We start from the raw sequence: 12,194 nt of genomic DNA, 5'->3' as shown, positions 1-12,194 counted from the left end.
GGGAGGGGCCGCGGGAGGAGATCTGAAACTACATTTCCCATAATGCAGTGAGAATTTAGAGACTCTGCTAGGAGACCCGGTGAAGAAAGCGCCAACGCAGACGGGTTGAGAAACTAACACCGACCAAGAAACCGTTCTAGGCCTGTCCCTATTACCAATTTGCTCCGCGATCTCCCCTTTCCTACATGACTTCCACCTCCCTTCCAACTCAGATGGTGTAGGGTTCTTTGTGGATATCTATAAGGTACTCCCAGAAATCATGTACAGAACGTGGTGCGGACTATAAGGGATCCAGACCAACCAGCAGGACATCCAGGTATGGTCGGTGAAGTCTTCTTTGCTGAAGAGGTGTGAATGAGCTAGACTTTAACAGACGGGCAATATTCAGATAGAAGGGAAGAATCCTAAAAGGAGGAACAGCACAAGCAAAGGCTTGGAGAGAAGAATAAAAGTTGCAGGTGTGAAGGGTATTATGGCTTAGTGGCCAAGAGCATGGACTCTGACGTCAGATTGCGTGCTCTAATCCCAGCTCCACCCAGCTAGTAATGGGTGTGAACTTCTCTGCCTTAATTTCCTCATCTGTAAAATAGGGCAGTGATAACAAGTGTTGAACTAACAACCCATAGGGTTATTGCTAGGAGTTGATATTTAAAAAGTGCTTTGAACGAAGCCTGGCACATAGTAAGTAAAATATAAATATTCATGTTTGTTATCATTATCCCGAAAGCCAAGCCAAACTACTGTCATCTCTCCCCTGCATCAATAAAATAGCATCCTAATTGGTCTTGTTTTCAACCTGGCCTCCTCCTACTCCATTTTCCACGGAACAGCCAGTGATCTACTTTCAATGAAAAATCTGTTCCCACTACTCTCCAGGCTTTGCATTCATTCAACAAATATTGACTGGGTAACTCCTAGCTGATAACTGGAGATACAAATGGTGAATAAGAAAGACAAGGTTTCTTTGGAGCTTACACTTTATTGCGGGGAAGGGGGGAGCCATAGACATATAGACAATCAACACATAAAAAAAAAAAAAATTCCAAAGAGTGGTAAGTGCTAAGAATAAAACAAATCAGAGTAAAGTAGATAGGAGCTGCTGTGGATGGGAGGAATAGGCTACTTTTAAGCAGGGTATTCAGGGAGGGCATCTCTGAGGAGGTGACATTTTTGTTGAGACCCGAATGAGGAACAGTGTTTCTGGCAGAGGAAACTTGCCCCCAAGTCCTGCACCATTTAGCTCATGCCGACCACCATAGTCTCACCCCATCTTCTCTCCAGCCACACTGGTCTTTCAAGTCCTCAAACTTACTCTGGCTGGTTCCAGTATTTTCACCTGGAACACTTTCCTCAACTTCCTCCCTTCTCCTCCTCTCCCATCCCCTCCAAAATAAACTTCAACCTCACCTTAAGTGGTGTTTCCTCTGGAGCCTTTTTCTTGACCTCTCACTGAAGTTCAGTGCCCACAGTAGTCTGTAATATTCCTCTGAGCCACTTTGGATAACTATAATCAATTATTCACAAGGATCTGTTTGATGTCTGGGTTCTCCGCTAGACCATAAACTCCTTGATGGCAGGAACCATAGTTGTGCTCTCTGGTCACTGTTGTTTCTCAGAGTGTAACACAATGCCTGACAGATAGCAGAAACTTCATAACTGTTGTTGGTTGAATGACAGATTGCCTGACAGACCAGGCATCTTAAGTTCTTGGCTGTGGTAGGAAATAAAATGGATCTGTTTAGGTGGGGTCTTGAGCTAGAGGTGGTTAGACTTGATTGGGCTGGCAGAAGAACAGCCACTGAGCTATGGAATGATAACCACACTTCCAGAAGATTCCTCTGGAAGATATTACTGGATGGGTTGGAAGGGGACAGACTGGAAGGCAAGAGACCCAGTAATTCATTTTTTTGACAGATCTTAATGGAGGACCCACTGTATGCTAGTCCAGGCACTGAACTAGGCATTGGGGCTCCCACTATGAGCAAACCCAGAGGTATCCCTATATTGGGGAGCTTATGGCTGTGACAGAAGGATGGAGGAAAAGGGGAGTCCTTTCCAGCCTTTTGTGTTTCAAAAGCCAGCCCCTCAGGCGATAGAAAGGATTCAGGGCAACTGATTTTGGAGTAAATATTACAGGTAAGAACTTGATCTCAGATTCCTCCCTACTTCCCCCAATCTCAACCTTCCCACAGAGGAGATAAAAATTCCCTAGGCTAGGAAGGGAGACACAGGAAGAAAGGTATATATGCGTAGTTATTGATGGATCCCCAAGAAAGGGACTCTATGCCCTGCTTCCCAGGGCCAAGGCTGCTTGGAAAGCAAGAGAACACATTGGCCAATAACTCCAAAGAAGCTGCATTTCGTAGGTAGATTCTGTGGCAAACTGTGTGGACAAGTGACAGAGGAAAGAGTGAAGATCAGGGATATATAAAACTGAGGCATTTTAACCAAGCTGCTAAAATTATTAACATGAAGGTTGAGGCATGAGGAAAGACTCCATTCTTGTTCTAATTAGCAGGGGAACTTAAACTTTTTGAAATTTCCAGTCCTGCATCAATGCCTGGATATGCATCCAGACATATACCAGACCTCCAGATAATTTTGGTTACCTCTTGAAGGACTCACGTATCCAGACTACTGACAAGACCAGACCTCCTGGTGCCCATCTCCTGGACCACCTGGCATCCATCATCCAGACTGCCTGACTGATAACCACCTGGGACCAATCCTAGGGCTAAGAATGCAGGACTGATAATTCTCAAAAATGTTCGTTTAACTATATGAACTCTTAACTTTTCTTTCTTCTTTGGGACACACCTGGGTTTGTTTGTTTTTGTTTGTTTGTTTTTTGCCTAGCTGCGTTTCCAATTTGCAAACTCTAAAGCCCTTGAATTAATTTTTATAATTTACTTCTAGCAAAGTCTCCAGACTCTTTTCGAATTCATCTGACATGACAGAGGCTTGGGCAGGACAATGCAGCTCAAACAACAGACACTGAGGATTAGATGAATCCCCCCACCCACCCCACCCCCTCCCGCCACCACCCCCATGTTAATTTTCCAAAAGGTCTGTATAACCTGAAAAATCAAGGGTGGGAAGAACCCTGAACTGTCTGAGATTGTTTCCACCACTCATATAGAAAGAGTTGAAAAGAAATTAGCTAGTCATAGTGGGGGAAAGCTACATTTCTTGCACGGGAAAGTCTGTGACCTGAGATTGGTGGTAGTCCTACAAATCAGAAACAATCTCAAAAGCAAATGTAAAGTTCCAACTATTTCCAGGATGCTACCAGAGACGGCTGGGGAAGACAGAGAGACCCTTAGCAGAGGCAGGAAGTGATGAGTATCCAGACAGAGGAAGATGGATGAGAGATGTACTGTGAAACGTCTGAAGAAAAGAAACAACTGGGATTGATGACTGACTGGTTGCTACTGAGTGCGTGATCTGGGAAGAAGGCAGACTTAGAAGGCTGATTCAGGTAGAGGAGGGAAAAAGAGTTCCATTTTAGAGTGTTGAGTTTCAGGAACTGCTTTAACATCGGAGGGGAGCTTTCCAATGGCAGCCAATGTGATCACAACATTTGGACAGCAGCTTGGATGTTTTTTTTAAAATCTTCATTCTGTTACTTCAGTGAATCTCCACACCTACTGTGAAATGGTATTTTTAGGACCTTATAGTACTTTATAGTAATGCGGAAACGAATGAGGCTCAGAGACATGAAGCAACGTGCCTGGAATCACAAAGCCAGCAAGGGATCACCTCCTTTCAAATCCTTGGTCGCTCCTCCTCGCCATGCCGCCTTTTTTTTTTTTTTTTTTTTTTTTTGGTAGAGCTCAGGTCTGGGAGTTTGTTCCTTTCCTTGCATAAAATTAAATGAACATTTTGGGAGCCATCTCCAGAGTCCGGGTGTGAAATTGCTCTCAGAAGGTGCAGGTGCATTTCCCCACCATTGGGTGCCTCTAACTGCACGTCAAACACCTTTTCCCTTTGTGCCTTTTTAGCGCGCGAAAAGTTTCTCAAAAGACTAGGGGCTCTCGGGCGCCCCTTCCTTAGAACAATGCCTACGAGGCATCACGGGACTCGAGAACTACATTGCCCGAAATGCCCAGAGGCTGGAGAGGCTTCGACCCCAAATTCAAAGACCCAGTTTACCCACTCTACAGCCCAGATATAGTCACTTAGTTCCCCTTTCCCGCCAGAGACTTCCATCCCCTGCTCGAACTCCCGATCCCACTCGTCACCGTGTCGGAAAGAAAAAAACAAGCGAGAGTAAGGCGCATGCGTACACGGCACCGGGTTTGGGCCTGGAGGGAGCGGCCGGCACCGGAGCACATCCCGCCTTGCGCGTGCGCAGACGGAAAACCAGCACCCCGGAGTTAAGGCGCGGGTTTGGTGGCTCGTTTTAGCGAAGTCGCACGTGAAGGGTAGCAGTGGCCCGAGCCCGGTGAGTGTGAGCCGAGACCCGGGCTTTGGGGCAGACAGGGCTGGGGAGGCGGCAGCCACCACAGGCGGTGCCGGGGCGGAGCCGCGAGGCCAGGCGAGCACCACTGGGGAGGGGTCCGACGTCGCGCGAGCGGGAAGCCGACTGGGGACCCGGATCCTCGTTGCTATGCAACTGGGGGCATCGTTACTAGGTAACGGGAGACACGCGTTTCCCGGGAGCAGAGGGGTGCAAACGCTGCTCCCAGGTCCGGCCGAGGCGCGGCAGCCGCCAGGTTGGGGGACGAGGCAGGGGTGAGCACGCCGTCTCCGACCCCCACCCCACGGCGCAGCTTCCTGCGGCTTCGCTCCGAGCTCTTTGGGGTACCCCGAACCCATGCGCCGCCCCGGGTCCCTTGCCAGCGATGCCACCCAGCAGGGCTTGGCAGGGGACGCACTGTTCGAAATAGCGCATGCCGCTGACACCCTGTCTCCAGGAGGCTGGGCCTTCATGTGGGCGCCGTGAAGCTGGGAAACTGCCCCTTTGCCTGTCACCCTGCCCCCAAACAGTTGCTGGGCAGCAGCTGTCAAGGGTTTAGCGAGGGCTGCCCCTACCTGCCAGGACGCTGACTTCATCCCCCTCAGTGGCAGCTTCGCCCGTCTAGGAGCCTTCTTTCAATGCAGCTGTCTTTCTAGGGTGGCCGCTGCATATTTGGATGAACTTTAAAATAAGTCCCCTGTCCCCACCTCCCCATGGCTTCTTGGCGGCCTTCTAATATTCACTTAACAAGCACGTATTAGTCATCATTCTGTGCTAGGCGCTACGGATTCCAAGAAAAGTTAGTTGTCAAATCTGACCCGGAGGTGCTCAAAGTCTAATTGGGGAGGCAGGCATATAAACTGCTAAATTCTGCTACAATGTAATGAGTGGTATATTGGCCATTTGCAACACTTCTGTAAGTGTTTACAGTGTACCAGGTTCTTGCAGAAACATGTTAACTCCTTGGAGTAACTCTTAACCCCACTTAACCCCATTTTCCACTTGAGACTGAAACTCTGATTAAGTAATAGGCACGAGGTAGTGGCTTCTAGTTTGTGGCAGAACTGAGCCTGGGAGGAAAGTTGAGGGTCCTTTGTATACTGCTACACTTTCAGGGCTTTGCCTAGAGTAGGCTTTTCCCTGTGCTGCTGATTATAGTTATGCACCAGATAGTCCCAGGAGCTCTGAAAACAAAAGCCGGAGCTCTCTGGGAGAGTCTGGAAAGTTGGCCCTAGGTGGGCAGGCATCCCTGCTTTGACAGGCTCCACAGGCTGATCTGATGGGCTCTCAGAGTTGAGAACCACCGTTCCACAGGGGCAGCTCTGGACAATGATGGAGAAATCAGGGCCAGCAGAGGGCACTAAGTCAGCTGCCCCTCCTGCCATGTAGTGATTCATAATGTGAAAGGAAACGAACCAGAGCAAAGAGTCTTGGCAGGGGGTGTGTGGACCGCCCCATCCTGCACTCTTGGCAAACCACACCTAAACATGTAGTGCCTCCTCACTACTACAGTACATGAAGCAGTTTCTCCAGCCCAGCTGGGTTCTCCTGGCCCTGCTTGCGCCATACTACAGTTGCCTGAACAGCAGTGGCAGGTCTAGTCCCAATTTTTTGCTTTCCTTATACCTCTTGGTACAAAACAATGACCTGTAAGCTCAGTGGACAGGTCATCCCCTGGTGTGTGGTCTAATCCTGGGAATCTTGATGTCCTCTCACTTTGAGCATGTTGATTTTAGGGAGAACTTTAAGCATCTTGGGAGTAGGGACCATGCCTTACTGAGGCAGCGTACGGGTGTGGAACGAGCAAAAGAGCAAGATTTAGATCTGGGGTTCTGAAGTCAAGTCCCAGTTCTGCTGTGTGAACTTGAACAAGCCACTTGACCTCTCTGTGTAAAACGTGGGTGGTAGCAATCCCTTATAAGATTGTTGTAAGCATTAAATGAGATAGTGAAATAAGCACTTTGTAAATTATAAAACAACACACAATGTAAATGTGTATGTATACAAACACACACAATTTGTTGTTGAGTGCCTGCTATTGGTCTGAGGCTAGGCAGGGGGGTGAAGACACTTAAGACACTTCCTCTCAGCGCTTGAGACTGCTTCTGCTCTTGATTACCATGGCTTCTCTTTGTTACGAGTGTTTGACTGGGCTGAAGTAAAGAGGCATAATGGTGGTGGGTCAGATTCTTGCTGCCTGGGATTAACCTGGAAGAAATGAGAAGGTATCCTGTTAAAACAATTCAAAGAAATGGACCATCCAATAATCTGTACTCCTATCTGCAAAGGGCACACTCCAGAATCCTGTTAGATTAGGTTTCCGGTGCACTTCAGAAGGTCAGCTGGCAGGGCAGTGCTGGTCTTACTGTGGACAGTTTATTTCAAGGTCCCCCCCAGTTTCCCTTGATTGGGGCAGGCGGCCACTTGAAAGTGGAGGCTGGCATGGGGGTGGGGGAGCAACTCACATCACGTTACCCTGACCTTCTAGAACCGAGGAGGTGACATCTGATCCCTCCTGGTGGAGGTCGTTGGATACAGAATCCAACCCAAGATAGCAACCCTGCTCTTTAAGTCCCCGGTGTGGTTATGACCCAGATAGCTCAGGGACTGACCCGTGCTTCCCTCATCTCCCAGCACTGGCAGGCAGGAACCATCTGGTTCTTGATTTGTGCCAGAAAGAGTAAGTTTCCCAGCCTGGGGTTGTTCCACATGAATTGCATGTTTTGCAGCCCTGCTTGGGGATCCTACAGGTCTCAGGAGGAACTTAGAGCAGCTGTTTCTGAGCCAGAAATTGCCCTGAATGTGATATTTTTATAAATAACCCTTTCTCAAACCCTCCTCCTTCTCACTAAACAAGAAAAGGAACATCTTCTCTTCCCACTGCTTCATCTGGTTGGCTCTGATTTCTGGGCAACTCCCTGAGTGCCCTGGTAACGGCAAAAACTTCAAGCACCTGGCTGCTCCCGCTTTAGGGACCTGGCTCAGCCTCTGATTATCAGATCTGAATCATGGGAACTCCCTGGAGCTACAGGTTCATTCCTGAGCCTAGTAGAGAACAGGGTATTTGGACATTTCTCAAGCAAGCATGGTGGCAAAGAGAAGGTGGGATTGAAAATATTTTTCTTGGCTGATCCAGACCTGCTTCAGTTGGGTCTTAACTTGCCTAGAGCATCATGAAGCAGAAGAGATCAGAGCACAAAACATAAAGTAGTTAAGTGAATTGTGACCCATAATTCATGGAAATAATTGGTAGATGCCAAGTTTATCTTAGCTCATGAATAATCTATTGTATGACTTTCTAAATCACTTCTGAGACTTCTGTTGGAGACCATTCGGCAGGGTGGTGTGTGCGAGAGGTCTGATGTCAGATGCACCTGAATTCAAATCCTGGTTTCCCCACTTTATTTCTTATCCTACCTCAATTTGTTCATCAGTCAAATGGGGGATAATAACAATTCCTATCTGATGGGTTGTTATGAGGATTAAATGAGATAGATGGCACATGGACAGTTTTTTATTAATGATAATATCTTTCCTTAAAGGTTGTGCTTTACCCCTTTGCTGAGGAGTTGGGGTCCTTCTCTGTCAGTGGGTCGCAACTTTGCACAGTGGAATCACCTGGGGAGCTTTTGGAGGTCTAAGCCTAGGCCACATCCAGACAGTGACATCAGAACCTCTGGGTTTGGGACAGTGGCATCAGTCCTTTGTGAAGTGCCCACGTGATTCCAGGGAGGCGCCACAATTGAGAGTCACTGTATTCTCTTCACTCCCAATGAGTATGCGATTTGGGAGCAGAAGCTTCGCTCCAAATCCTATTCCTATTTAGCCCGGTGACCTTGGGCAAATGCTTACCTCCTAAGTGTCAGTTTCTTCTCATCTGTACCAGTAAGGGGGAGGAGGTTAATACCCAGGTCACGTGACGTTCCTACAGAGCAAATGGCATGTGTTTGAGCACCCAACCAAGCACTTTTCTTTACATCGTTATACAGTGGTAATCCTATTTAAAAAAAATTTTTTTATATGTGTCAGCTTTATCTTAAATAGGTTATAACCTCTTTGGGGACAAAGACTTATAGTCTTATAATTCTTTTATGCCCGTAGCACCTGAGACACAGAGACAGGCCTCCAGATTTTTAGAACTGGAGTAAGCCTTACAGAGATCTTCTTACCCACCCTAAGGCTTTGGCTTCTACTCGCTGGTTAATTAATATGCAAGTGATAAAGAATGTGAAAGAGGAACCCGTGAAACAGACGGTTGTGCCCAGCTTAAGTTGGAAGTCCCAGTTTTGCCTTTCTTAGCTAACAGAGTAGGGGTGGAGGAGGGTGCTGGAGGTGGGTCTGGGACAGTGGGTTGCTGTGCCAATTCTGGCTCCCTGCTCACCCTGTGCTTCTCTCCCTGCAGACCCAGCCATGGCAGGCTCAGGCAGCAGCTCGCCATGGGGCAAGCATCTGTTCAAAGTCGTCCTGATGGTCCTAGTGGCCCTCGTCCTCCTCCACTCAGCATCGTCCCAGGCCCATGGAGACTTTGGGCAGCCAGGCCAGAAGAAGAGGGAGGCCCCAGTTGATCTGCTGAGCCAGATAGGCCGATCTGTGCGTGGAACACTGGACGCCTGGATTGGGCCAGAGACCATGCACCTGGTTTCTGAGGTAAGGAGGGTTGTCCCTGCAGTGACTACATACGTTGAGGAAACATAAAGGAGGAGACATTGTTGGTGGCCACCCCATCTTGACTCCACATCCTCTGTGTGTCAGATTCCCTGGGACAGAGAGCCCCAGATTCCACAAAATGAAGCCAGACAGTACCTGCCTTTTGCACTCCCACTGTTTGACTCCTACCCGAGGGCCCTTACCTCTGTCCCCACCTTTAGCCTTGTTCCTGTCCCTTCTAGCCCGAAAGCCTGGGAAATTAGCCATCTTTACAAACCTAAGTCACGGGTGACTGTTGAGTCTGACTTTGGTCTAAATTTGATCTTAAGACTTAAATTGGCAAAATATCAAGACCTGAATCCTTCCTTTACCTGTAGAGGTGGGGGTGGGGCTGACTCAGGGGCTTACAGTAGGTTTGTCTCTTCTACCTAATGGCCTTCCAAGCATGGCGTCGCAGACTTTTGCTAGGTAATACTAAACAGCTGAGATAATCATTTATAAAATCCATAGTATAGTAGGACGGATTGACTCCTTTCTTCTGGAATCATCCTAGTCCTTTACAAATGTTACTTCACACACCTCCATGATTCCCTGGGACGCTAGGAGGACCCCAATTTTACAGGGTGACTACAGCAGGGATTAGATGATACCCCCACCCACATACACTTACTACTGCCAGCAAAGTATTCCAGCAAATCAGTTGAATTAGGGCCCAGATGCCCTGGAAAGAGAAATGGCCTGCTGTCCATCTCTGTGCACTGGAAGGTGGCTGGGGAAGGAACCCCTCAGCCAGGCCCAGGTGGGCAAACCTCTGGCTGAGAAGCAGGTGGGAGATGTTCCTGCCTGGCCTTGCCGGGGCCGTGCCGGTGAGGCTTGGAGGAGAAAAGCAGCATTCATTATGGACTCAGCTCAGCCCTGCTGTTTCCACAGACCTTGTCTCAGGTGACGTGGGCCATCTCCTCAGCCATCTCTGTGGCCTTCTTCGCTCTGTCTGGGATCGCTGCACAACTGCTGAATGCCTTGGGGCTAGATGGTGAGTGACAGAGAACTGCTTAGGTCGGTGGGAGCTTAGCCTGCCACTTCCTATTTGCAAGAGTTTATCTTTTCAGGGTCTAGACTTGTCCCCAGCTAGTCGACACCTCCCAGGTCCCCCCAGAGGCCAGCATAAGAGTAGGCCAATAACTACTACCACCTACCAGGCATTTGCTTCGTGTCAGGAGAGGCATCATGCTAAGCCATAGTCTCTCATTTAACCGTTACCCACAGCCCAGAGAATTACTCCCATTTTGTAGATGAAACAGACTCAACCAAGGGAAGGAATCTATCCACGGCCAGTAGGCACTGGAGCTGGGATTTAAGCTCACATCTCTGTGACCCTGTGGGAAAGGATTTTTCCTTTGCAAAGAGGTTTAACTCCTCCCCCTTTTTTGGTTCTTTCCCCCATGTCCCCTCACCACTCCAGGTTGACTGATTCTGTAACTCTCCCCCTTTTAGGAGATCATTTCACCGAGGGCCTGAAGCTCAGCCCCAGCCAGGTCCAGACCTTCCTGCTGTGGGGTGCAGGGGCCCTGGTCGTCTATTGGTTTCTGTCCCTGTTCCTCGGCTTGGTTTTGGCCTTGCTGGGGCGGATCCTGTGGGGCCTGAAGCTTGTCCTCTTCCTGGCCGGCTTTGTGGCGCTGGTAAGGTCGGTGCCCGACCCTTCCACCCGGGCCGTGCTGCTCCTGGCCTTGTTGACCCTGTACGCCTTGCTGAGCCGGCTCACTGGCAGCCGGGCTTCGGGGGCCCAACTGGAGGCCAAGGTGCGAGTGCTAGAGCGCCAGGTGGATGAAATGCGCTCGCGGCAGAGGCGAGCAGCCAAGGGGTTCCGGAGCATGGAGGAGGAGTGAGAAGGACGCCTGACAACGCCACCTTTGTCATACCAAAGAGCTGAGCTGCTTCTGGGTTGCAGGCCCTCCTGCCAGCCCCTTGCCCCTCTCTTGCCATCTCTGAACCCTCAGAACCTTTCTCTCTGCGCCAGACCCCTTCGCTGCGAGGGAGGAAGGCCATTCCCCCTGCTGGTCCTCTGTCTGGGGTTGGTTCTCTTACCACTTTCTCTGCTCCCACCCTGTCCCAGCCAGGGCAGCTTGGATGGGCCTCCCCACCAGCTTCCGCATCTGCTCTCAGCAAACATCACTGCCATTGGCTTCCCGTGACTCTTCCACCACCTCACCTTCTTCCTGATGCGCTGGCTTTCCTGCCCTCTGGCTCCTCTTTTGCCAAGTCCCCAGCTCCCTTCCTGTGTGTCTCCTTCCAGCCCTGTACTCCAAACAAATCCTGGTCCCTCAAGGCCAGTTCCCATCCCCTTCATTGCCCAGCATGGAGAAGAGGCAGGGCATATGGGACCTGAGTGAAGGGAGGTGGGGTTGGGGCCGAGATGTACACTGAGTCTGTTACAAGTGCCTTAATCCGCGCCAGCGGGCCCCCTGCTTGCCCGCTGCTGTGCTGTATCGCTGTGGCTGCTTCATGTCAAGAAGAGAGTGATTCCTCTCAGGATCTTGATTCCCCTTCAGCCAAAGCAAAAGATGACTGCTTCCTACGTAGGCGTGTGCCTGCAAGTAGGACCCTACAGTGGCCGTCAGATCCCTCAGGATTTCAGAGACGCTGAGGAGGAAGGATGACTCTTCTCTGTGTCTGCACAGCTCCAGGCGGGTCTCCATTTCAGTCTCCACTCACTGCCACCAAGGAGTGGCCGATCAGGGCCACCCCAGTGGCCTGGGAGCATCACGGAGCAGACACGCCAGAGACGTACTATAGCCCCTTCCCTTCACATGCTCTGCAGGGAGCAGGGGGAGCCTGCCGACCCTTCCACCGGGCTCATTCTTCCTGAGGCTCTGGTGGACGTGGGTGTCCTGTGCCAGGCCCGGCACATGACGTGAGGAGTGAATAAATGCCCTGTTCTTACTATTAAGGTTTGATGTGGAATCACAACTGCAGTGATATATATTTTTATCAGCGCTTGTTTGGTTTTCAATAAAGTGCACGCTATTTTACTACCTTGTTCCGTCTAAAATGTATTTACTTCAAGTTTGTGATAGATCGCTTTGATTTC

General features: G+C 49.7%; 1 protein-coding gene across 2 annotated transcripts; it reads left to right on the top strand.

The window, feature by feature from the left end:
- Positions 1-86: 86 nt before the first annotated feature.
- On the top strand, positions 87-12,143 carry TMEM109 (transmembrane protein 109). 2 transcript variants are annotated; one of them, XM_033120326.1, is made up of 4 exons: positions 87-316; positions 8,862-9,106; positions 10,037-10,139; positions 10,601-12,143. In XM_033120326.1, the coding sequence occupies exons 2-4, from the start codon at positions 8,870-8,872 to the stop codon at positions 10,990-10,992; spliced, it is 732 nt and encodes a 243-aa protein (XP_032976217.1). In that variant the 5' UTR covers positions 87-316; positions 8,862-8,869; the 3' UTR covers positions 10,993-12,143. The 2 variants fall into 2 exon arrangements, with proteins under 2 accessions (XP_032976217.1, XP_032976216.1); XM_033120325.1 differs by lacking the exon at positions 87-316 and adding an exon at positions 4,287-4,444.
- The last annotated feature ends 51 nt before the right edge of the window (positions 12,144-12,194 follow it).

The sequence above is a fragment of the Rhinolophus ferrumequinum genome, chromosome 11 (assembly GCF_004115265.2).
Source record: "Rhinolophus ferrumequinum isolate MPI-CBG mRhiFer1 chromosome 11, mRhiFer1_v1.p, whole genome shotgun sequence".
Classification (NCBI taxonomy): Eukaryota; Metazoa; Chordata; class Mammalia; order Chiroptera; family Rhinolophidae; genus Rhinolophus; species Rhinolophus ferrumequinum.
Note: the sequence above shows the minus strand (reverse complement) of the source record. Positions and strands in the feature narration are given on the sequence as shown.